The sequence below is a fragment of the Mustelus asterias genome, chromosome 12, assembly GCF_964213995.1.
Source record: "Mustelus asterias chromosome 12, sMusAst1.hap1.1, whole genome shotgun sequence".
Taxonomy (NCBI): Eukaryota; Metazoa; Chordata; class Chondrichthyes; order Carcharhiniformes; family Triakidae; genus Mustelus; species Mustelus asterias.
Genome location: NC_135812.1, coordinates 50,283,510 through 50,309,927, shown reverse-complemented (window position 1 = coordinate 50,309,927; position 26,418 = coordinate 50,283,510). Strand labels below are relative to the sequence as shown.

General features: G+C 46.1%; 1 protein-coding gene across 5 annotated transcripts in view; it reads left to right on the top strand.

Moving 5' to 3' along the window:
* The window catches only part of camkk1a (calcium/calmodulin-dependent protein kinase kinase 1, alpha a), a 319,694-nt gene that overhangs the window by 221,871 nt on the left and 71,405 nt on the right, over positions 1-26,418 (top strand). For all 5 annotated transcript variants that reach the window (XM_078225193.1, XM_078225192.1, XM_078225195.1 and 2 more), the window contains exons 4-5: positions 13,637-13,684; positions 18,806-18,859. In XM_078225193.1, the coding sequence (XP_078081319.1) occupies positions 13,637-13,684; positions 18,806-18,859 (102 nt within the window). The remainder of the gene's footprint in view (positions 1-13,636; positions 13,685-18,805; positions 18,860-26,418) is intronic.

Genomic DNA, 26,418 nt, shown 5'->3' with positions numbered 1-26,418 from the left:
AACTTTATTCCAATTCAACAAAGTGAGAGACAGTCTTGGGAAAGTCAAGACCCAGTCTGGTGGTTGACCACAAAGTCACTCTTTATACAGTCAGTCACGTACATATACCAGTCTCCACTTCTAATCTTGTCACTTGCAGTTGCGTGTGAAATGTATGTCTGAGCCTCTAGTTACTTGTTTCCTGTGAGTATAAGCATTGAGAACTGTTCACACAGCTGGAGGCCTGGTATCTTGCAAGTCCTGACCTTGTTCTCCCGTATTCTAGATTGTTAACCTCGCTTCTTATCTTGGCTACAGCACGTCAGCTACCACTACATAGGAATGCGAGTGGGCCATTCAGCCCATTGGACCTGTTCTACCATTCACTGAGATCATTGCTGATCTGTGGCTTAATTCCATATACCTGCCTTTGGCTCTCTTAATACTTTCGCTGAACAAAACGTTATCTCAGATTTAAAGTTAGCAACTGATCTGGCATCAACTGCTATTTCTGGAAGAGAGTTCCAAACCTCTACCATCCTTTGTGTATAGACGTGTTTCCTGAGCGGCATGGTGGCAGGGCGGTTGTAGTTAGCCTTCCCCCAATTTACCTCCTTAACCCTAGGACAACACTCGTTCTTGCCCATCAGTAGCCGAAAGCTTATGGAATGTTCACCACGTGTTCCCCCACTGCAACTTTGATGACCTGGCCGGGCTCCTTCCCTAGTACTAGGTCCAGTATGGCGCCCTCTGTAGTCGGACTTTCCAAAATATTGTTCCAAAAAACCTCCCTGGACACACTAAACAAATTCTTCACCATCTAGACCCCTAGCCCCTAAGGGATTTCCAGTCAGTATGAGGAAAATTAAAGTCTCCCACTACAACAACCCTATTATTTCTACATCTGTCCAGAATCTGCTTACATATCCATTCTTCAACTTCCTGTGGGCTGTTGGGGGGCCTGTAGTACACACCCATCATAGTGACTGCCCCCTTCCACGGGAAAACTGGTGCAAATCATGTTGGTTTTTTCAGTGCAACTTCACACTCAGATCTCCCACACTCTGTGCAATGCAGAGTGAATATAATTAAAAGCTCAGGGGCAGGGCCTATTCACGCCAGAGGCTGACAGTCCCGGAACTCTGCGCATTCTGGCCAGCCCGGGACCCCCACAGTGCTGTCCCTCCCAACACCCCCATGGCCCAATCACGGCTCCCATGACCATTCCCAGGCCAGCTCTGCCACCTCCCCCACCCCAATCCCAGAGTGCCCTGGTCTTCAGCCCCCTACGCCCCAGCAGTGACGATCCCCACCCAACACACCCTCACTCCGCCTCACTCCCCTTGCTAGACAAACCACCCCCGGCACATCCCATCACCCCCTCCCCTCAGGGCAGCCCAATCACTGGCCTCCCTCCGGCCCTGACCGACCCCAATTCAGAGTGGCAGCGGATGCCCCACCCCCACTGATCTCTCCCTTGGCCCCACCCCCTTGGCACTGCCCCATGCCTGGTGGGCAGTGTCAAGGTGCCCCTGGGCATGGGCACTTTGCCCCTTGGGCACTGCCAGGGTGCCTATGCCCAGGTCTGACTGCTGGGGGCCCTGATTGCCCCCTTCACTCCAATGTGGTTGTCCCGCTATTTCCCTGAAAGTGGGGAGCTAGTCTGAACCCCGCAGGCGTGAAATATTCTGACAGGGTGAAGGATGCTAGCGGGCCCGGAGAATTCATTCCCGTGCCCACTAATCGCATTAAAAACAGATGCAAAATACCTACCTTGTGTTCCCACCAATTTCCAGCATGGCTCAGACTGCGCCGGATATCCGGCGCTGGGCGATGTGCGCTCGGGATGGGAGAATGGCCCCCAGAGAATCTGGTGAACTGGTGCGATGACAATCTCTCCCGCAATGTCAACAAAACGAAGGAGATAGTCATCGACTTCAGGAAGCATAGAGGAGATCATTCCCCTGTCTACATCAATGGGGACGAAGTAGAAATGGTTAAGAACTTCACGCTTTTAGGTTTCCAGATCACCAACAACCTGTCCTGGTCCCCCCATGCTGACGCTATAGTTATGAAAGTCCCACCAACACTTCCACTTTCTCAGGAGACTAAGGAAATTTGGCATGTACGCTACAGCGCTCTCCAACTTTTACAGAGGCACCACAGAAAGCATTCTTTCTGGTTGTATCACAGCGTGGTATGGTTTCTGCTCTGTTCAAGACTGCAAGAAACTACAAAGGATCGTGAATGTAGCCCAGTCCATCACACAAACTAACCTCCCATCCATCGACACTGTTTTCACTTCCCGTTGCCTCGGAAAAGCAGCCAGCATAATCAAGGATCCCACGCACCCCGGACATACTCTCTTCTACCTTCTTCCGTCGGGAAAAAGATACAAAAGTCTGAGGACACGTACCAACTGACTCAAGAACAGCTTCTTCCCTGCTGCCATCAGACTTTTGAATGGACCTGCCTTATATTAAGTTGATCTTTCTCTACACCCTAGCTATGACTGTAACACATTCTGCACTCTCTCCTTTCCTTCTCTATGAATGGTAAGCCTTGTCTGTATAGCGCGCAAGAGACAATACTTTTCACTGTATACCAATACATGTGACAATAATAATAAATCAAATCAGGCTATGGAATGTCTTGAACTTTTCCTGAAGCTCAGGGACTTTGAGCATCAACAGATCCATCAGGAAGGATCTTGTCTCTGTATTTGCCCTCACTCTCATGTTTATCAGATTCTCCTGAATAATGCAGCTTCTTCATTATACTGCTCTTCACTATCTTCAGGACCACCAATTAGCAACTACATTTCACTTCACCTGGTCTGCTGGATCAGTGTGGCTCCCTCCCAGTCCCTGTATCTAACGGAGTCCTTTCCGTGGTTTTGTCTAGTTTGAACTGTATTTGTTACAGTTGCAGGCTTTTCATTATTCTTCACTTGCCGTCAGACATGGCTCAGTGTTATGTTACAAAGGGCAGGTTGATCTCCTCTCTCAGAACTAACACTTAACCACTCAAAGAGAAGTACCTCCCTTCATAATCTGCTAAAGAGCGTGTGAGAAGGGGTAATATCTGCGCTTCACCAACTTTCAGTGGTCAAATCAAAATAACTACTTGAGATTCTCTTTGTAAAATCAACAAGTAACACTTTATTTTATCTAACTAACAGTAAACAGGTTAACTCAATTAATAACAAACTGAATAAACACAATTCTAATGGAGCACTGTTTAGATAATTATAATTCCCACTTATTCACAAAGAAATTAGAAATTTTAGTCACACTCAAAATGCAATCAGGTTTGTCGTCTTCCAGAATCTTCTGTCTTATTTGCTGACTACTTCTGTTCTTCTGTTGGTACCTTTACAATTGAGATGAGGCTTTCTTTTGAGACATCAATGTGGCTGTTATACCTATAGAGAGCAATCACTGACTGACTCTCTCTCTCTAGTTGTGATCTGTGGCAGTCGCTGGCAGGCGGTCTTCTGGCAGTTTGGAGCTGGGAGCTGTGGCCTTTATACCCTCGATGACATACCAAAACCCCCACAATAGGATTGGTCAACAGGTTATCAAAACATCAAATTCAAATCCGATAGGCTGCTGCTATTCAAATGTCTATTTCACATTGGTTAAAATTCAAAAAGCAACCTGTTATCTTGGCAGCATTACAGCCTAGGCTAGCGACACCTCTTCCACAATCATCCTCAACCCCAGTGCCCCACAAGGCTGTGTTCTCAGCCTCCCACTATACTCTTTATACACCTATGACTGTGTGGCCAAATTCCCCTCCAACTCGATTTTCAAGTTTGCTGACGACCCCACCATAGTGGGTTGGATCTCAAACAATGACGAGACAGAATACAGGAATGAGATAGAGAATCTGGTGAACTGGTGCGGCAACAATAATCTCTCCCTCAATGTCAACAAAACGAAGGAGATTGTCATCGACGTCAGGAAGTGTAAAGGAGAACATGCCCCTGTCTACATCAATGGGGACAAAGTAGAAAGGGTCGAGAGCTTCAAGGTTTTAGGTGTCCAGATCACCAATAACTTGTCCTGGCGCCCTCATGCCGACATTATAGTTAAGAAAGCCCACCAACGCCTCTACTTAGAAGACTGAGGAAATTTGGCATGTCAGCCATGACTCTCTCCAACTTTTACAGATGCACCTAGAAAGCATTCTTTCTGGTTGTATCACAGCTTGGTATGGCTCCTGCTCTGCCCAAGACCGCAAAGAACTACAAAAGATCATGAATGTAGCCCAATCTGCAAACCAGCCTCCCATCCATTGACTCTGTCTACACTTCCCGCTGCCTCAGCAAAGCAGCCAGCATAATTAAGGGCCCCACGCACCCCGGACATTCTTTCTTCCACCTTCTTCCTTCGGGAAAAAGATACAAAATTCTGAGGTCACGTACCAACCGACTCAAGAACAGCTTCTTCCCTGCTGCTGTCAGATTTTTGAATGGACTTACCTTGCATTAAGTTGATCTTTCTCTACACCCTAGCTATGACTGTAACACTACATTCTGCACTCTCTCGTTTCCTTCTCTATGAACGGTATGTTTTGTCTGTATAGTGCACAAGAAACAATACTTTTCCCTGTATGTTAATACATGTGACAATAATAAATCAAATCAAATCAAACATTGTTTCAGTCTGGGTACTGGATTCACATCTGCATCTCTTTTAACTCTCTAAGCATAGCAAAAAACTACCTTTTTTTAGACAGACAATTTTACAACTGTTAGCATTTTTACAATTTTTAAATAACTTTACAAACACTAACTTCACAATAATTATTATGCTGTCATGAGTTCAAACCCCACGTCCTCATTTCAGTTTTAAAGGAGTGTCCCTTCACTCTGAGGTTGTGCCCTTGAGTTCTAGTCTCTCCCACTAGTGGAAACATCCTCCCCACGTCCACTCTATCTGGGCCTCTCAGTATTTTTATAATTCCAGTGCCCCCTGTCCCACAGGAGTCAGTCAAACTGTCATACACGTAACAGCTCCGTTCTTGCAGAGGGAGCTGATAAAGGATGCTGGGCCTGTTCCTAGAATGTGAGTTGCCTTGTGCAGCAGCAGTATCAGTGCATCAGGTCACACAGTGACAGCAGATGGAGAGCATGCTGACCGTCAAACTGTTCTTCAGCTGTTATTGTGGCAGAGCCTCAGTGCTGATTGGCCCTGGTGGTACCAGGAGCTCCGCCCTCTCGCCAAAAGGCACAGAGGCAAGAGGCTTTTGGGACCTGCTCATTCCTGAGGGAAAGGTGGTGGAGTGCTGACTAAGTGTGATGATCTCTCGGGTTTGGTTGGCTGAAGATTCGAATGGTTACATGCAGCATGGATGAATCCGAGGTAATGCACCTTATTGCTGTATTCTAATATTGGTGTTGTCTGATTGTGGTATGATTATCCACCACTCTCCAGCAAAGTGTGGAAGCTGCATTGATATCCTTTTGTTTTCCACTTTTCTGTTCCACTTTTAGGCATTCCTTCTTTCTGCTCCTCCTTAGATAAGCTAACTTTGTAACCTCAACTATCCTCTATCTTTGTAACTTCGGCATGGTGGCACAGTGGTTAGCACTGCTGCTTCACAGCGCTAGGGACCAGGGTTCAATTCCGGCCTCGGGTGAACTGTCTCCGTGGAGTCTGCACGTTCTCCCCGTGTCTGCATGGGTTTCCTCCAGGTGCTCTGGTTTCCTCCCACAGTCTGAAAGATGTGCTGGTTAGGTGCATTGGCTATGCTAAATTCTCCCTCAGTGTACCTGAACAGGCGCCGGAGTGTGGCGACGAGGGGATTTTCACAGTAACTTCATTGTAGTGTTAATGTAAGCCTACTTGTGACTAATAAATAAACTTTAAAAACTTTTAACTTCTTTTGTATCCTCTTTGTAACTTCAACGACTTGCCCCTGTCTCCTGCCTAGTATCAGCTGCTGCTCAGTAGTCCCACCCTCCCTTCTGAGAAGGTTGGGTGCTCAAACCCTACTCTAGGTAGGGACTTGCGCACATCCCCTAGTGCAGTGTTGAAGGAGTGTTGCACTGCTGGAGGTGCTGTGTTTCGGATGAGAAGTTAACCGCGTTAACCAAAGAGCTCCCAGAAAGATTCAGAATATTTTGTGGGTGACACGATAGCACAGTGGTTAGTGTTACAGTCTCACAGCGCCATTTACAACAGGTCTACGTAAGCGTTACCCAGGCGCCTTCACTGCTGAGGGGGATTTCAGAGGTGAGCACTCAGGCAGCCAGCACCCTCCACGATGTGCACTGCTCAGGAGGCACCGGAGAGCACTCGGAGCACACGGATACATTAACTATGGCCGGGAGGGGAAGTGGAGGGGAGGGAGGGGTGGAGGGGTGAGGAAGGGTCCCAGAATTGATATTTTGGGGAGAGGGGTCAGCATGGATTACCTTCCCTTCATGTCGGGGTTCTCAAGTTGTAATGTCAGGACATTAGAGCACAAAATAAATAGAGTGTGGGGTCCAGTTGAAAGTTTTGAGGCTGAGATTGATGGATCTACGCTGGGTAAGGGGATCAAAGAATGAAGAACAAATCCAGGTGCACCTGTTCCCATGTGCCCAGCGATTGGTGCATATATCGTCATAACAACATGACAGGCAGCACGGTGGCACAGTGGTTAGCATTGCTGCCTACAGTGCTAGGGACCCAGGTTCGATTCCTGGCTTGGGTCACTGTCTGTGTGGAGTTTGCACACTCTCCCCATGTCTGCGTGTGTTTCGTCCGGGTGCTCCGGTTTCCTCCCACAGTCCAAAGATGTGCGGGTTAGGTGGATTGGCCATGCTAAAATTGACCCTTAGCGTCAGGGGATTAGCAAATATATTAGTAAATATGTGGGGTTATGGGGCTGGTGTGGGTGGGATTGCGTTCCGTGCAGACTCGATGGGTCGAATGGCCTCCTTCTGCACTGTAGGGATTCTATAATTCTATGTAGCTAAATGGAGTTGAGATTCTGATAAGTCAGGATCTAATTGAATGATGGATCAGTCCCAAATGGCCTCATGTTCCTCAGCATAACATGAACATCTTGGATCACACTCATTGGACAAAAGGTGCATTTTTTAGAGGAATTTAGAAGTGTACTCACAAAGGACAGTATCAATGGTGACACCTGACTTATTATTAAAACCAAATTGATTGTTGAGTTTTTCTGCTGGGTTTAACAGACGAACCTGGGCATGAACAATTCCCTACACAATCTATTCTCCACATGGAATGAAGCTGAGCTAAAAGCAAGACGGGGAAATATGACTACTGGCCTGAATTGTACACTTTAAAATGGAACACCAGTAAAACAGGGAAATAGGAATTCTGGTACAAACTGTTCTTCCCTTCTGGGGATGACCTGTAGATCAACCATGATCTAATTGAATGAAGGAACAGACGGTTCCTACTGTGCCCAATATTCCCATAAAAGCTGTAACCAAAACACTGCAAACTTGCAGCAGGGCAGAAGCAGCTGTGTGGGGGGGGGCGGGGGGGCACAGTCGATGTTTTAGACCGAGTCCTTCACCAGAACTGAAGGATAAACAGAAAGGAGAGAGGGCAAGGAAAGAAATATCAAAAGCAAATGACAAAGGAGTATTGTTCCGATGATAAAACTGCTCATTTTGGGCAAATAAAATAAACTATAATAAATAAAAGGAGGAACAAAAAATAGATGAAACAGAGAAAAGGATAAGATGAGAGAGGAGGGAAAAAGCAGTAAAACTTTGATCCAAGCTGGTCTTGTCTACCTTAAAATGGAATTTCAGTTCAGATCAGTGTCTGTTATCACGGATGTCAGTCTTCAGCCAGTTCGATTCACTCCATGCGCTTTTTTAAAAGATTTGTTCATGGGGTGTGGGCATCGCTGGCAGGGCCAGCATTAATTGTCCATCCCTAATTGTGCTGAACTGATTGGCTTATTCAGCCATTTCAGAGGGGCAGTTATGAATCAACCACGTTGCTGTGGCTCTGGAGTTATGTAGGCCAGACTGAGTAAGGACGGCATACTTTGCACTCTTTGCTTCATTTATGCAAAGACTTCATTTTAAGATATTTCTGCCCGTGCAATTACATTTAAATGCTAAGCTTAAAAAAACTTAACTTGACTACATTTTAAAGCTAACTTAACCACATTTTAAGATTCAGAAGGCATGCTGGGTCAGCTGGAAACATTGACTGCTTTTTTGAAAGTACAATGCAAAGCAAAAACAGGCTTTTCATAACCAAAACAGGTTTTTATGGCCACAGCTGCAAGGATTGTTTTGGTCGTCAGAGACAGCATGTACTAAACAACTGCAATACAAGATAAGAATTAACATATAGTTTTGGAACTGGGTGTTCAGCAGTCGTCTGTTTTCGAGATCTGTTCAGTTTGTTCTGAGTGCTGTTTTGATCAGTACAGGACTGGCATGTATATATATATGGCAATGACCATCTCCATCAAGAGAGAATCGATGGCATTACCATTGCTGAATCCCCCACTATCTACATCCTGGAAGTTACCATTGATCAAAAACTGAACTGGACCAGCCATATAAATGCTGTGGCTACCACAGCAAGTCAAAAGCTAGGAATTCTGCAGTGAGTAACTCACCTCCAGATTTCCTGAAGTTTGTCCACCATCTACAAGGCACGAGTCAGGAGTGTGATGGAATACTCTCCACTTGCCTGGATGGGTGCAACTCCAACAACACTCAAGGTCAACACCATCCAGAACAAAGCAGGCCAATTAATTGGCACCCCATCCACCACCTTCGACAGGGGCGGCACGGTGGCACAGTGATTAGCACTGCTGCCTCACCGCAGTCTGAGGGACCCGGGTTCAATTCTGGCCTCGGGTGACTGTGTGGAGTTTGCACGTTCTCCCTGTGTCTGCGTGGGTTTCCTCTGGGTGCTCCGGTTTCCTCCCACAGTCTAAAGATGTGCTGGTTAGGTTGATTGGCCATGCTAAATTGACCCTAGTGTCAGGGGGATTAGGACTGTAAATATGTGGGGTTACGGGAATACGGCCTGGGTGGGATTGTGGTCTGTGCAGACTCAATGGGCCGAATGGCCACCTTCTGCACTATAGGGAATCTTTGAAATCTATTCTATGAATTCATTCCCTCCATCACTGAGGCTCGGTGACAGCAGTGTGTGCCATCTCCAAGATGCATTGCAGGAACTCACCAAGGCTCCTTAGGTAGCACCTTCCAAACCCACGACCCCTACCATCTAGAAGGATGAGAGCAGCAGATACCTGGGAACACCACCGTCTGGAGGTTCCCCATCCTGACTTGGAAATATATCAGCTGTTCCTTCACTCTCACTGGGACAAAATCCTGGAACTCCCTCCCTAACAGCATTGTGGGTGTTCCTACACCTCATGGACTGCAGTGGTTCATGAAGGGGGCTCACCACCACCTTCTGAATGGCAATTAGGGACGGGCAATAAATGCTGGCCTGGCCAGCAACATCCACATCGCAAGAATGAACAAAAAAAACCCACTTGCGATATTGCTGATAGTCCTTGGGTGTTAGTTATAGTGGAAAATGGCAGGACCATTGGAATTGGAAATTTTATTTTGGAAGTTTTGAGCCAAGAACGTTTTCTTCTGCCAAGTTCTCAGTCTCTTCATTTGTGCCAGTTTTCCATCTGCTCCATCTGCCCAGCACTCCCCTTTAATGAGCTGGTGAGGCTGCGCCACATTTCTGCTCCTTCTCAATGTTGCTGCAACACTCATGTCGTTTACCAAATAATGCCGGCAAGCTCCAGTCACGTTGGGGCTTGTCAGTGAGGACAGTGGGGAGACAGTGGCTCAATGGTAATGGACTCATAATCCAGAGGCCTGATTCCTCTGGATTCTGGTTCAAATCCCACAGTAGCTGGTAGAATTTAAATGGAATTAGTTGAAAGCTAGGCTGAGTAATGGTAACCCTGATACTATCATTAACTGTTATAAAAATCCAAAGGTTCACTAATGTCCTTTAAGGAAGGAAATCTGTTGTCGTTACCTGGTCTGGCCTACATGTGACTCCAGCAATGACGACTAGGGGATTTTCACAGTAACTTCATTGCAGTGTTAATGTGAGCCCACTTGTAACTAATAAACTTTAACTTTAACTCTTCGCTGATCTTGAGGGCAATTAGGGATGGGCAACAACTGCTGGCCTCATCAGTGATCTCACAACTGACGAATGAATAAGAGAGTGACTAGTCTCCCTGATTCCTGGCCTGAGGTCAAAGCTGGAGCCTCAGAGTGAAACTGTGTAAACAGTCTTATTGGGTCTACTGGATTTGACAGTTAGCAATGCTGTTCCAATTCCACTTCTTCTCCTGCAGCTAGTGACAGCAGTGTGTGCCATCTCCAAGATGCATTGCAGGAACTCACCAAGGCTCCTTAGGTAGCACCTTCCAAATCCACGACCCCTACCATCTAGAAGGATGAGAGCAGCAGATACCTGGGAACACCACTGTCTGGAGATTGGGCGGCACGGTAGCACAGTGGTTAGCACTGCTGCTTCACAGCTCCAGGGTCCTGGGTTCGATTCCCGGCTCGGGTCACTGTCTGTGTGGAGTTTGCACATTCTCCTCGTGTCTGCGTGGGTTTCCTCTGGGTGCTCCGGTTTCCTCCCACAGTCCAAAGATGTGCGGGTTAGGTTGATTGGCCAGGTTAAAAAATTGCCCCTTAGAGTCCTGGGATGTGTAGGTTAGAGGGATTAGCGGGTAAAATATGTGGGGGTAGGGCCTGGGTGGGATTGTGGTCGGTGCAGACTCGATGGGCCGAATGGCCTCCTTCTGCACTGTAGGGTTTCTATGATTTCTATGAAAGGCAGACTTTTGTCCATTTCCATAGCTAGTAATTCCTGGAACAGGTCGCTAGTCTGTCACCAGGGGTTTATAGCTTGAGGCGGTGTCACTCCACATCAAGGGTGGTTGACCAGGAGTCTCTCCCGCTCCCGTCAGCCACTGGTGTGTTTGGAAGGATTTGCAGGTTGATACTTGGCCTGTTTGGCCCTGTTACGAACGCACCTTCCATGGCCGTCAAGTCTGGGGAGGGACTCGAACCCCGAGCTTCTGGCTACCACTGGCTCTCCACATCATGACCACTGCACCACCAGACCTCCTTTTAAAAATGCTGTTGCTAGTCCCCTAATCAAAGACCTGGACTGGCTAGAATGAGAATTCACATCCCCTCAGGGAGGTTAGATAATTGGAATTCCAATTAGAAATCAGAAAAAAATCCAAGTGTCCGTCGATTATCACAACACATCTGGCTTGCTAATGTCCTTTAGATAAAAGCAAACTTGCTGTCCTGGCCCTGGATATTGTCCACGTCTTGTTGCATTTGGACATGGACTGCTTTAGTATCTGAGTCGCGAATGGTGCTGAACATTGCACTGTGTTTTGTCAGTGTTACCGTCTTGTATATCAGCAAGGTATTGTTATCTATTCACCTGGGCAACAGTTACATAAACTTATCATTCATGTTAGAATATAAAACAGAATCGATTCCAGCTTTCTGTTAGGATCAGTGCCTGGGAGGACAAACCTCTGAGTGACATGATGGAATATTCCAGAAAACACGAATGCTGATCTATTCATGTCTGACAGTTGTGTGACTGCACTCTGATCAGGACATGGGAGCCAGCATTGAAGCAGGAGTGATTGAATGGGACCAGAGATACAGTGCCATTCATCAGTAAAAACCCAGCCATGCAGTATTGATGGGATTCACAACCTTGGCCTCCCAGCAGCTGTGTAAAAACCCAGCAGAGTTAACCCCCACTGTGTAAAAACCCAGCAGAGTTAAACCCCACTGTGTAAAAACCCAGCAGAGTTAAATCCCACTGTGTAAAAACCTAGCAGAGTAAAACCCCACTGTGTAAAAACCCAGCAGAGTAAAACCCCACTGTTAAAACCCAGCAGAGTAAAACCCCACTGTTAAAACCCAGCAGAGTTAAACCCCACTATGTAAAAACCCAGCAGCGAATTAAACCCCACTGTGTAAAAACCCATCAGTGAATTAATCCCCAGTGTAAAACCCAGCAAAGATTGAAACCCCACTGTGTAAAACCCAGTAGAGAGTTAAACTCCTCTGTGTAAAAACCCAGCAGAGTTAAACCCCACTGTGTGAAAACCCAGCAGAGTTAAACCCTACTGTGTAAAAATACAGGTGAGTTAAATCCCACTGTGTAAAAATACAGGTGAGTTAAATCCCACTGTGTAAAAACCCAGCAGAGAATTAAACCCCACTGTGTAAAAACCCAGCAGAGTTAAACCCCACTGTGTAAAAACCCAGCAGAGAGTTAAACCTCACTGTGTAAAAACCCAGCAGAGAGTTAAACCCCACTGTGTAAAAACCCTGCAGAGAGTTAAACCCCACTATGTAAAAAATTTAGAGCGTTGCATTGCATTGTGTAAACACAGCAGTATTTTGCCCTGTGCAATTTATTCAGATACTATTTCCTCATTAAGCCACTCTTTTGATTCTGTGTGTCTCATTGAGCAGAGAATCAATACATTATTCTTCACCTTATTCCACTGCTGGGGCTAGTCACAAGGTCATTGCCAGAGACAAAATCAATATCTTGTTTAAAAGGATCAACTATGTAAATTGATAGAAAAAGAATCATCCCTTTGCTTCATCCCCCAATGTTAACCCTGTACACAGAGCTCTGAAGACTGGGAAATGCTGCTAGTTAAAAGTGTCTCTGTATCAGCCAGCTTTATTAATGAGTGAATCACCGTGACGTGCCCTCCTAGCTGGATGGAGGCTCAGCCAAGCAGTTTACTGGCTAGTTGCCCATCCGGCAAAGAATTGGGCCCTGCTTTTTCTATGAGGCTGCCTTAAGAAGCGAACACAGTGGCCTGTTTAAAACGTTGATCAAAGTAAAGCCATTCTGAAAGCATTCACCATTTAGGAATCAAAGTACCAGGACAGGTCTTTCATTGAAAATTCATTTCTAGATTCTGCTTGTCCAGAATGCAGTTGCCACAGTCCAGTCTTTGATTTGATTTGATTTATTATTGTCACATGTATCAGTATACAGTGAAAAGTATTGTTTCTTGCGTGCTATACAGACAAAGCATACCGTACATAGAGAAGGAAACGAGAGAGTGCAGAATGTAGTGTTATGGTCACAGCTAGGGTGTAGAGAAAGATCAACTTAGTGCGAGGTAAGTCCATTCAAAAGTCTGATGGCAGCAGGGAAGAAACTGAGTCAGTTGGTACCTGACCTCAATCAGAGTTTAAGTTTATTTATTAGTGTCACAAGTAGGCTTACATTAACACTGCAATGAAGTTACTGTGAAAACCCCCTAGTTCCCACACTCTGGGGCCAGTTCGGGTACACTGAGGGAGAATTTAGCACGGCCAATGCATCTAACCAGCACGTCTTTCGAATTGTGGGAGGAAACCGGAGCACCCGGAGGAAATCCACTCCGATACGGCAGAGAACGTGCAGACTCCACACAGACAGTGACCCAAGCTGGGAATCAAACCTGGGTCCCTGGTGATGTGAGGCAGCAGTGCTAACCACTGTGCCACCAAGCGTGAGGGTGCTGAGGAGGGATGAGCTTCGCAGGTTGATTCGTCTTGTCTTGTTAAAATGTGAATGGCCGGAATTAACTCCTCTTTGCTCTATTTCCCCCGCAGGACTCTATGCAGTTGAACCAGTACAGGCTGAAGACAGAGATCGGAAAGGTAAATGCTCGATTTGCGAGTTAGCATTAAGTTAATCTCAACCCAACAGCAAGAATTGGAAATGTTGCTCTCCTGTATCCCTATCCCTCATTACATATGGTTTTCAGATTGAGTACATTTTCTTTTATATTTGCTTTCTGGGATATCAGCAATGGTGTCCTGAGTAAGTGGTGGGGAAATTTACAGAGGGTTTCGAGAGTTAACTACAGGCCTGGATTTTCCAGATATTCCGACCATTTTTTCTGATGTCAACTCACAAATGTTCTTGAATTCAATTTGACAATTTTACTTTATTGGGACTCGAACTCACTGCTAGATACTCATCTAACCGTAGAGTTTTGGATCACAGAATGGTTACAAGAATGCAGAAAAAGTAAGGAAAAGGACACTTCAACGTACAAATTTCCCACTGAAATGACAGATGTGGAGAAAATAAAGCTCCATTGAGAGAAGAGCTATGAGATAGGATTAATTAATGACCTCATAGTGAAGGCATCCCTCGGTAGCAGTGATCATAATATGATTGAATTTTACATTCAGTTTGAGGGAGAGAAGAGTGGGTCCAAGACTAGTGTTTTAAACTTAAACAAGGGCAATTATGAGGACATGAAAGCAGAGCTAGCCAAAGTGAACTGGCAAATTAGGTTATTAGGGTGTCTTGTAGCGTAGTGGATAGCATTCCTGACACTGAGCCACAATCCCTGAGGGCGAGTCCCACCGCAGGACTTGATGGCCAAAAGAAGGTGCATTCATAACGTGGCCAAAGAGTTCAGTATCAAGCTGCAAAATCCTTCCAACATTCGCCAATGGGAGGGGGTAAGAGCAGAGAGACTGGTCAGCTGTACTTGGTGTGCAGTGGCGCCCCTCAAGCTACAAGCCTCAGGCTAGTGACGTGTTCCAGGATAAAACTAGCTGCGGAAACCAATGAAAGTCTGCCTTGTGCGCCACAAGGTGTGAGAAGAAAAATAACAACCACAATAGGTCAGTAGGGTGGCACAGTGATTAGCTCTGCTGCCTCACAGCACCAGGGACCTGGGTTCGATTCCCAGCTTGGGTCACTGTTTATGCGGAGTCTGCACGTACTCCCCCGTGTCTGCGTGAGTTTCCTCCGGGTTCTCCGGTTTCCTCCCACATTCTGAAAGACGTGCTGGTTAGGGTGCATTGGCCATGCTAAATTCTCCCTCAGTGTACCCAAACAGGCGCCGGAGTGTGGTGACTAGGGGATTTTCACAATAACTTCATTGCAGTGTTAATGTAAGCCTACTTGTGACACTAATAAATAAACTTTAAACTTTAAAACTTTTAAACTTTAAAGAGATGTAATGGCAGTTATTTCAGAACACATAGAATAGATACACTTCCAACAAAAAAAGAAAACTATCCATCATAGAAACCCTACAGTGCAGAAAGAGGCCATTGGGCCCATCGAGTCTACACCGACCACAATCCCACCCAGGCCCTACTCCCATATCCCTACATATTTACCCGCTAATCCCTCTAATTTACACATCTCAGGACACTAAGGGGCAATTTTTTAGCATGGCCAATCAACCTAACCCGCACATCTTTGGACTGTGGGAGGAAACCGGAGCACCCGGAGGAAACCCACACAGACACGAGGAGAATGTGCAAACTCCACACAGACAGTGACCCAAGCCGGGAATCGAACCCAGGTCCCTGGAGCTGTGAAGCAGTAGTGCTAACCACTGTGCTACCGTGCCGCCCTAAATTGCCCCTTAGTGTCCCAAGATGTGTAGGTTAGGGAGGTCAGTGGGATAAATATGTGGGGTTATGGGGATGTGGCCAGAGTAAGATGCTCTGTTGGAGATTCGGTACAGACTTGATGGGCCATGGTTAATTTAAAGAACTCTATGCATGGTTAATTTAAAGAAGTTAAAGATAGTATCAAACTTAAGCTGACAAGTTTCCAGGACCTGACGGACTTCATTCTTGGTTCTGAAAAGAAGTAGCGAGGGAGATAGTTGATGCAATGGTTTTAATTTTTTAGAATTCCCTTGATTCAGGGAATGTTGGACAATAGCAAACTTAACTCCTTTATTCAAAAAGAGAGGGAGACAGAAAGCAGGAAACTACAGGCCAGTTAACCTAACAGCTGTCATAGGGAAAATGTTTTCCATTATTAAAGTTGTTATAGCAGAGCATTTGAAAGAATTCACGGTAATCAGGCAGAGTCAATCCAGTTTTGTGAAAGGGAAATTATGTTTAACCAACTTACTTCTTTGAAGAAGTAATGAATATCTGCTGTGGATAAAGGCGATGAACTGTCCTTGGATCATAGAACCATTGAATTCCAACAGTGCAGAAGAGGGCCATTCGGCCCATCAAGTCTGTACCGAATCTCCAACAGAGCATCTTACTCTGGCCACACCCCCATAACCCCACATATTTATCCCACTGACCTCCCTAACCTACACATCTTGGGACACTAAGGGGCAATTTAGCACGGCCAATCCACTTAAACTGCACATCTTTGGACTGTTGGAGGAAACCAGAGCACCTGGAGGAAACCCACACAGACACGGGGAGAATGTACAATCTCCTCACAGGCAGGCACCCCAAAGGCCGGAATTAGGCTTACATTAATGAAGTTACTGTGAAAATCTCCTAGTCGCCACACTCCGGGTACACTGAGGAGAATTTAGCATGGCCAATGCACCTAACCAGCACACCACTCGGACTGTGGGAGGAAACCGGAGGAAACCCACGCAGATACGGGGAGAACATGCAAACCCCAACAGACAATGACCCAAGCCGGGAATCGAACCCGAGTCACTGGCGCTGTGAGGCAGCAGTGCTAACCATTGTGCCACCATGCCACCCTAAAAGACTCAGGGAAAGGTCTAGTATTAGGGTCTGGTACGTAAAGGGTTAATGTGGGGCTGAGAACACAGTGATGTAAGAAGGCACATGACCCAGAGTGAGGGTCAGCCTAGAGATGGACAGAGATGTGTAAAGACCAAGGATTGAGTCAGCTTCATCCTTGTACTGTATATGTTAACAGTTATGGGGTGTTGATAAAGACTTGCTATTAATATATTTGTATAATGTACAAAGTCTACTTCATGGCGTCCACAGCAGAATTCTCCAGTTGGAGCTGATGGAATGAAAGGGACAGTGGGAACATGGAATTAGCAGAGTGATGGTGTACAGTTGCTTTGGAGACTGGAGGAAGTTTACGGGTGGAGGTTCCCCAGGTCTCAGTGTGAGGACCCCTGCTTTCCTTAACCTAGAATAACGATCGGGTGCAAAAGGCACAATGACAACATGGCACAAAACTTGCAATAAAGTGAACAGTGGGGAGGATAGTGCAGAACTTCAGAAGGAGACAGACAGGTTGGTGGAGTGGGCGAGCGAGTGGCAGATGAAACTTAATGTTGAGAAATGTGATTCATTTCAGAGAAAGAATGCAGAGAGATAATTTGTGTAATAATCGATGGAGGTGGCAGGGCTGTTCATAAAACCGACAAGAGTTCTGAGCTTTATAAATAGACGTACAAAGAACAAAAGCAAGGCATTTATCGTGAACCTTTCTAGAAGGTTTGGCCTCAGCTGGAGTCTTTTGTCCAGTTTCTTGGCTACGCACTTTAGGAAGGATGTGAAGGCTTTAGAAAGAGTGCAGGAAGGATTTCCAGAAGTGTTTCCCGGCATGAGAGAGTTCGATTACATGGATAGGTTGGTGAAGCCAGGACTGTCCACGTTCGAGAACAGGACAAGAGGAGATTTGATAGAGGAGTTCAAAACCAAGAGGGGATCAGGAAAGAGAAGATAGAAAGAAACTGTTCCCATTGAGGGAAGAAAAACCAAGAACCACAGGACATTTGTGTAAGGTCACCTAAAGGACCAATGATGACACAAAGACATTTTTAAAAAACACAGCGAGTGGTTAGGATCTGGAATGCACTGTTTGAGTGTGGTGGAGACAGATTCACACAGTGAGTGGTTAGGATCTGAAATACACTGTCTCAGAATGTGCAGGAGGGAGATTCACACTGTGAGTGGTTAGGATCTGGAATGCACTGTGTGAGAGTGTGGTAGAGACAGATTCAGACAGCGAGTGGTTAGGATCTGGAATGCACTGTGTGAGAGTGTGGTAGAGACAGATTCACACAGTGAGTGGTTAGGATCTGGAATGCACTGTGTGAGAGTGTGGTAGAGACAGATTCAGACAGCGAGTGGTTAGGATCTGGAATGCACTGTGTGAGAGTGTGGTAGAGACAGATTCAGACAGCGAGTGGTTAGGATCTGGAATGCACTGTGTGAGAGTGTGGTAGAGACAGATTCAGACAGCGAGTGGTTAGGATCTGGAATGCACTGTGTGAGAGTGTGGTAGAGACAGATTCAGACAGCGAGTGGTTAGGATCTGGAATGCACTGTGTGAGAGTGTGGTAGAGACAGATTCACACAGTGAGTGGTTAGGATCTGGAATGCACTGTGTGAGAGTGTGGTAGAGACAGATTCACACAGTGAGTGGTTAGGATCTGGAATGCACTGTCTGAGAGTGTGGTGGAGACAGATTCACACAGTGAGTGGTTAGGATCTGGAATGTACTGTCTGAGAGTGTGGTGGAGACAGATTCACACAGTGAGTGGTTAGGATCTGAAATACACTGTCTGAGAATGTGCAGGAGGCAGGTTCCATCATGGAATTGGGTAAAGACCTGAACATTGAGATTTGCAAGGCTACAAGGAAAGGGCTTGGGGAGTTGGGTGAGCTGATTCGTTCTTACAGAGAGCTAGCAAGGACACTTCTGGCTGAATGTCCCCCTTCTGTGTTGTAACCATTCTATGATTCTATTCTACGATTCTGAGACCAGGGACTGGAAATTTCCCAATTTGTTAGAACCCTTTCTGTGCCTCATCGTCTCTGAGGCGGAATCACAGAAGGAAACTTCCGGGAAAGACCGATATCCATCACATCCGAGTCCCAGCTTCATTCCTAGTCCTTACTGAGAAAGCCCATGGATTCACAGCCCTTAACTTTATAAATATCACATTGAGTAAATAACCTTTTTGTTAGTATTGTTGAAGCTCACATGTTTTCTCTTCAGTTGTATTGTTTACTATTTATCAATGACTAACTCGGGCTCTGAACCATTGACAGGGCTCCTACGGTGTTGTGAAGCTGGCCTACAATGAAAATGACGACAAGCATTATGTGAGTAAACTCAAGATTCTTCTCATGCGAGCCTTGTTCTTTGATGACAGTCAGTGATTGCCTTTGCAGGAATGCAGTTGGCTGGGAGTGGGGTGGAGATTCCCTGTGTGGTGTTAACAGGGTGATAGCAGCCTCACTGTCCTGTTAATACCAGCGCTGTCTGTTACCACGGCCATTTTGAAAGGGGCCCCCACCATTAAAAAGTCTGTTTCAGGCTCTGTTTTAAAATGGAATTACTTTCTTTTTAATTCATTTTTACAGGATGTGGGAGTCGCTGGCTGGGTCAGCATTTATTGTCCATCTCTAACTGCCCTCCATTTCCAGCTTGGAGGGGATCCAGAGGAGGTTCACAAGAATGATCCCAGAAGTGAAGGGTTTGCCATACGAGGAGTGGTTGTGGAGTCTCGGTCTATACCCGATGGAGTTTGGCTGGATGAGGGGGGATCTAATTGAAACTTACAAAATACTGAGAGGCCTGGATAGAGTGGATGTGGAGAGGATGTTTCCACTAGTGGGAGAGACTAGAACTTGAGGGCACAACTTCAGAGTGAAGGGATGCCCCTTTAAAACTGAGATGAGGAGGAACTTCTTCAGTCAGAGTGTGGTGAATCTGTGGAACTCATTGCCACAGAGCGCTGTGGAGGCCAGGTCATTGGGTGTCTTTAAGACAGAGATAGATAGATTCTTGAAAGAATAAGGGGAGAAGGCAGGAGAATTGGGATGCAAATCATATTAGTGATGATTGATTGGTGGAGCAGGCTTGATGGGCTGAATGGCCTAATTCTGTTCCTATATCCTATGGCAGTTGAGAGTCAACCACATTGCTGTAGGTCTGGAGTCGCAAGTAGGCCAGACCAGGTAAGGACGGCAGATTTCTTTCCCTAAAGGACATTCGTGAACCAGATGGGTTTTTCCGACAATCGACAATGGTTTCATGGTCATCAGTAGATTCTTAATTATGGATTTTTATTGAATTCAGATTTCACCATCTGCCATTGTGGGATTCGAACCCGGGTCCCCAGATCTCACCCTGGGTCCCTGGATTACTAATTCAGTGACAACATCACTACACCACTGTAATGACTTCAATCAGGCCATTGAGGTTGGCCTATTGGAGTATGAACTCCCTGATTAAGGATCCAATTGATGGGCCAATCAGGGAGTCTTTGCCTTGTATTTAACTGGGAGTGTCAGTTCCTCTGGCACCCTGGAGGTAGACTGCTAATTGCTCGCACTTGTATATAAAGGGAATTTGATGAAGGGACTTCTGCCTCCGCAGACTTATTACAGCCACCACCTCCCCTAAATCAGGGACATATAATATAAAAAGGATCTTGGTTGCCACATTGCCCATTCTAACCCATTCCACGAGTGATTGGTGAAAATAAATAAGAATCAAAAAGAGAGAATGTTATCCAAAGGGGAGCAGGAGTCAGTAAATCAGGAAGGTTATTTATACTAGCAGATGAGTCAGTTAGCAGAGAGCACCAATGGGATCACCACCCAAAGAATGAAGAAAAAGGTTAGTTTTTAAAACATTTTACACTGAGTTGTTAGACGTCTTTCCTGATGTGACTGCAATCTGGGTACAGGAGCTTTGCCCACCTGGTGTGACTGCCAATCTGGAAATCCTGAGAAGGGCTGGACCACTGGCTTTTCATGTGTTGCTCAAGACAAGGGCTCTGGATCCCAGAGACAATCGATTGTCTCTCGGATCCATTGCTCCCACTTTCAGTAATCCAGGGGATTCCCTGAAGAATTGGTCCCATGGACCCATCAGTGTAAAATCGAAAAAGCAGGAAGTATCCCGCAGATCTAGCAGCATCTGCGGAGAGAGAAATAGGAATTAATGTTTCAGGTCTGTGATGTTTCTTTAGAATTTCAGAGTTGCAGCAGCTGCAGTATTTTGCTTTTGTATTAAAGCCTATCGCAGGGTTCCATTCACTTTAGTGAGGGCACCATGAACCTTTGAGATCCCTCCTTGGTTTTTCTCCTGCTGAAACAGAGAATGGTCCCAGTATTCCTGCCTGCCAAACATGGGTCAGATATTCCTGCTCCTACTCCGGGGTTTATTGGATCATCAACCCCCGGCAACGCCACCTTCCCAATTCTAAACCAGAACCAATCTGATAGCAGAGGAGGTAGGGCCAGGATCGGAGCTGTTATATTGCGGCATTTGAACATCATCAAGAAATTTGAGACTTTGTCAGGAACTAAAGATATTTCTTGATAAGAGAAACTTAGGTACAGGAGGGTTGCAGCTCCGGGCTGCCCTGGAGCAGAGCTCCAGTCCTTACACACTTACAACATGGCTTCCCGATGATTATGTCTGAGAGAGGACTCCACCATCTGGAGTGATCAATCTCTGTGTTTCCATTGGTCTCTCAAGTCAGGTGATTCGCTTCTGCTGTATTGTCCTAAGCGACAGATAGACAGACACCACATACACACCAGGAGATAGGCCTGTTTTAGGACACACCAGGAGATAGGCCTGTTTTAGGACACACCAGGAGATAGGCCTGTTTTAGGACACACCAGGAGATAGGCCTGTTTTAGGGGTTTATTAGCTTTGTAAACCTCTCCTATTTTGTAACTGACGGATCGCCCAGGAACAACTACTTTTGTCAAATGATATTCTGCTGGATAAGTAGGGTTTTATACCATGTGGTGCATGGTGTATTATCCTGCTGCTAAGGTGAGCTGTGAGTAATTAACTCGCCCTTATGAAGGTCTAACCTCTAGATGCTGTAAACTGACAATGTTTCAAAGTCACCTTGGGTGCACACGCACACACAGGCACGTACATATGCAAACACATATTTGAGCACACACATTCATGCACACACATGTACACACACTCATACACATACATATGCTCTTGTGCGTACACACACACTCGTTCACACACCCAAACACTCGTTCAGACATACACTCATGCATACACATGTACACAAATTCGTGCACACATATACATGCACATGCGTACACACACTCGGCCATATACGCACACATATATTCGTGCACGCATATTTTACACACATTCGCACACACATTCCAAAGCGTGTAACGGAGTGTACAATGTGCATGCTTTGGGTACCGTTCAGTGCAGCAGCCATGCCGGGGCGTAGCTTAAATTAGCATCTTACAATTGAAAGTAAAAATGAAATTAATGCAGCAATTGTTTGCTGCTTAGTTTTGGAATGAGGTGTGCATGGTGGCACAGTGGATAGCACTGTTGCCTCACAGCCAGGGACCCGAGTTCAAATACGGCTTGGGTCACTGTGTGGAGTTTGCACGTTCTCCCTGTGTCTGCGTGGGTTTCCTCCGGGTGCTCCGGTTTCCTCCCACAGTCTGAAAGACGTGCTGGTTAGGTGCATTGACCCGGACTGTGGCGACCAGGGGAATTTCACAGTAACTTCATTGCAGTGTTACTGTAAGCCTTACTTGTGACTAATGAATAAACTTTACTTTTTACTGAAGCACACAGAGATAGCTCACCCAGCTCACCTCAGTAACACGGGACTGGATTTAGTGGGGTTAACGGGGGTCCCACCAATCAGATTGAAGTTGGGAGGCAAACCTACTTTGCTGGGCAGTGGGACCCAGAGCTGCCTCTCATCAGCAACAGCCGTGTTTTGGTGAGGAGCAGACAGCTACAGGACAGGTCATTGCTGGTAGATTTGGAAATGCAGATAAAGGCTCTTAATTGGCCACTGAAATGGCTGAACTGGGCTCTGAGCATTTGCCACCTTCACTCCCACTGGCAAGGTGAAATTGTGGCAGGAGCTACGGGTACATCACCCACTGGCTTCCCGCACTGATTTATGGACCGCTTCACCTCCCAGCCATTCCCAAAGGACCGGTAAAATCCAACCCCAACTGGAACCTCCTACACGTTTCCAAATGACGTCCGCTCTCCACCCGGGAGCAGAGACCTACGGGGGCCTGATATGTGCTATTGACAGAGGCTGGCACAGTCTGACAAACTGTTCCCAGCCAGAGGGTGATGGGGTCTGGCACAGATTCTAATCACACTGCGTATCTCTGCTGCCACCAATTTGAATGATTTCTAAAAGAGAAGATTTGCTTTCTGCAGAAGATAATCATAGAATTCTACAGTGCAGAGGCCATTCAACCCATCAAGTCTGCACTGACCACAATCCCACCCAGGCCCTATCCCCATGCATTTACCCTAGCTAGTTCCCCTGACACTAAGGGGCAATTCAGCATGGCCAATCAACCTAACCTGCACACCTTTGAGTATGGGAAGAAACCAGAGCGCCGGGGGGAAACCCACGCAGACACAGAGAGAATGTGCAAACTCCACACAGACAGTGACCCACCCAGGTCCCTGGAACTGTGAGGCAGCAATGCTAACCACTGTGCCACCGTACCACCTGAATAGAAAGATCTCAGAATAAAGCAGATATATGGTTTGTGGAGAAAGAATATTGTTCCAAACATTTGTCTGATACAGTGATTGATACTTCTTTGATCACCATCTCGGAACGATCCTTACCTTTCTTATCTTTCAGAGTAAAATGTGAGGCTTCTTTGAATTTTCCTTGGCCGTCATCACATCTCCAGAAGGATAATTAGCACTGGGGACGAGACAGCTCAGATTCACCAGACTGGGAGCAGGAGATAAAGAATTAAATTATGAGGACAGATTGCATAACTGTGTCTCTCATTCCCCAGAGTTCAGGCAGTTGGAAGTGTTTATAAAATGATAAATGCATTCAATAGGATCGGTACAGACAAGCTAGTGGGGGAATTGGGAACAAGACAACATAAATCTCCGAGTTAGAGTTACGTCATTTCAGAAAGAGATGAGCAAGTGGCTTTTTCTCCCATTTTGTTGAAATATGGAACTCTATTCCCAAAAGAAATTGATAGGTTTTTACAAAAGCTAAATACTGCGGATGCTGGAAATCTGAAACAAAAACAGAAAATGCTGGTCTGGCAGCATCTGTGGCGAGAGAATAGAGTTTTGAGTAAGGATAAATAATGCCAAGTAGGATAAATGGAGGGGATGTACAGGCGAACCGTGATCTGTACTTATGTGAGGATAACAGTCTATATACCATTTAATAATCTAATATAATATAATAATAACTTAATAATATTAGTCCAGAAACTCAGCTAATGTTCTGGGGTCCCGGGTTTGAATCCCACCAGAGCAGATGGTGGATTTTGAATTCAATAAAAATCCTGGAATTAAGAATCTACTGATGACCATGAAACCATTGTCGATTGTTGGAAAAACCCATCTGGTTCACTAATGTCCATTAGGGAAGGAAACCTGCCGCCCTTACCTGGTCTGGCCTACATGTGACTCCAGAGCCACAGCAATGTGGTTGACTCTCAACTGCCCTCAGGCAACTAGGGATAGGCAATAAATGCTGGCCAGCCAGCGACACCCATGTCCCACGAATAAATGTTTTAAATAATCCAGAGAGCAACAACTGTTCCTTTAGCTCTGACAAACGGTCATCCAGACTCGAAACGTTGGCGCTATTCTCTTCCCACAGAGGCTGTCAGATTTTCCAGCATTTCGTGTTTTTGTTTCAGATTCCAACATCGGGGTAATTTGCTTTTAACTTTTCATTGGGCCTCAAAATGAGAACAGTGGGTGGGAATTTCCTCCCTCTCCGCGGTGTACTTTGCAGAGCTGGAAGCTGGCGCACTGCTCGCTGGCAGCGGCGGGATCTTATGGTCCCGTCGTTCTCAACATGGTTTCCCAATGAATGCATCCCTCACTGCTGGGAAACCTGCGGGGGGTGGGGTGGGGGCTGGATGTGGGGTGCACAGTAAGATCTACCAGCGTAAATGGCAGCAAGATTTCAGTTAGTGAGTCAGTGTGTAATTGTAATGAGTGAATGGGCAATCCACAGCTGGAATAAGAGGAATGATCAGGTTAGGATGTGTATTTATTTTTGCTGAATTTATACAACTTTTTTGCCAGGTGGGGAGAGAATCAACATGCCGCATTGGTGATGCAGACTTACTGAGTGAGCAATATGGTTAGGGTCTGCCCATGCTGGTAGCGTTACAAAAGAATATTTCAAAGAACAAAGAAAATTACAGCACAGGAAAAGGGCCTTCGGCCCTCCAAGCCTGCACCGACCCTGCTGCCTGACTTAACTAAAACCCCCTACGCTTCCGGGGACCATATCCCTCTATTCACATCTCATTCATGGACTTGTCAAGACGCCCCTTAAAAGTCACGACCGTATCCGCTTCCACTACCTCCCCCGGCAACGAGTTCCAGGCACCCACCACTCTCTGTGTAAAGAATCTGCCTCGTACATCTCTTTTAAAACTTGCCCCTCGCCCCTTAAACCTATGCCCCCTAGTAATTGACTCTTCCACCCTGGGAAAAAGCTTCTGACTATCCACTCTGTCCATGCCTCTCATAATCTTATAGACTTCTATCAGGTCTCCCCTCAACCTCCGTTGCTCCAGTGAGAACAAACCAAGTTTCTCCAACCTCTCCTCATAGCTAATCCCCTCCATACCAGGCAACATCCTGGTAAATCTTTTCTGTACCCTCTCCAAAGCCTCCACATCCTTCTGGTAGTGTGGCGACCAGAATTGAACACTATATTCCAAGTGCGGCCTCACTAAGGTTCTATAAAGTGTCAACATGACTTGCCAATTTTTAAACTCAATATCCCGGCCGATGAAGGCAAGCATGTCGTATGCCTTCTTGACTACGTTCTCCACCTGCATTGCCACTTTCAGTGACCTGTGTACCTGTACACCCAGATCCCTTTGCCTATCAATACTCCTAAGGGTTCTGCCATTTACTGTATATTTCCTATCTGAATTAGACCTTCCAAAATGCATTACCTCACATTTGTCCGGATTAAACTCCATCTGCCATCTCTCCGCCCAAGTCTCCAACTGATCTATATCCTGCTGTATCCTCTGATGGTCCTCATCGCTATCCGCAAATCCACCAACCTTTGTATTGTCTGCAAACTTACTAATCAATCCAGTTACATTTTCCTCCAAATCATTACAAACAGCAAAGGTCCCAGTGCTGATCCCTGAGGAATGCCACTTGTCACAGCTCTCTATTCAGAAACGCACGCTTCCACTGCTACCCTCTGTCTTCTTTGACTGAGCCAGTTTTGTATCCACCTTGCCAGCTCACCTCTAATCCCATGCGACTTCATCTTCTGCACCAGTCTGCCATGAGGGACCTTGTCAAAGGCCTTACTGAAGTCCATGTGGACAACATCCACTGCCCTACCCTCATCAATCATCTTCGTCATTTCCTCGAAAGTTGACATTTCCTTAAGTAAAGCACAGGCTTCCTCCATACTCTGCCTGAAGGCAGGTCCAGCCCACAGCACGGTGACTCACCCAGGGGTAGACCCAAAGAGGCAGCTCCCAAATCCAGCCGGAACAAGGACCAATCTTAAAGTAAAGTTTATTTATTAGTCACAAGTAGGCTTACATTAACACTGCAATGAAGTTAGTGTGAAAATCCCCTAGTTGCCACACTCCGGCGCCTGTTCTGGTACAATGAGGGAGAACTCAGCATGGCCAAT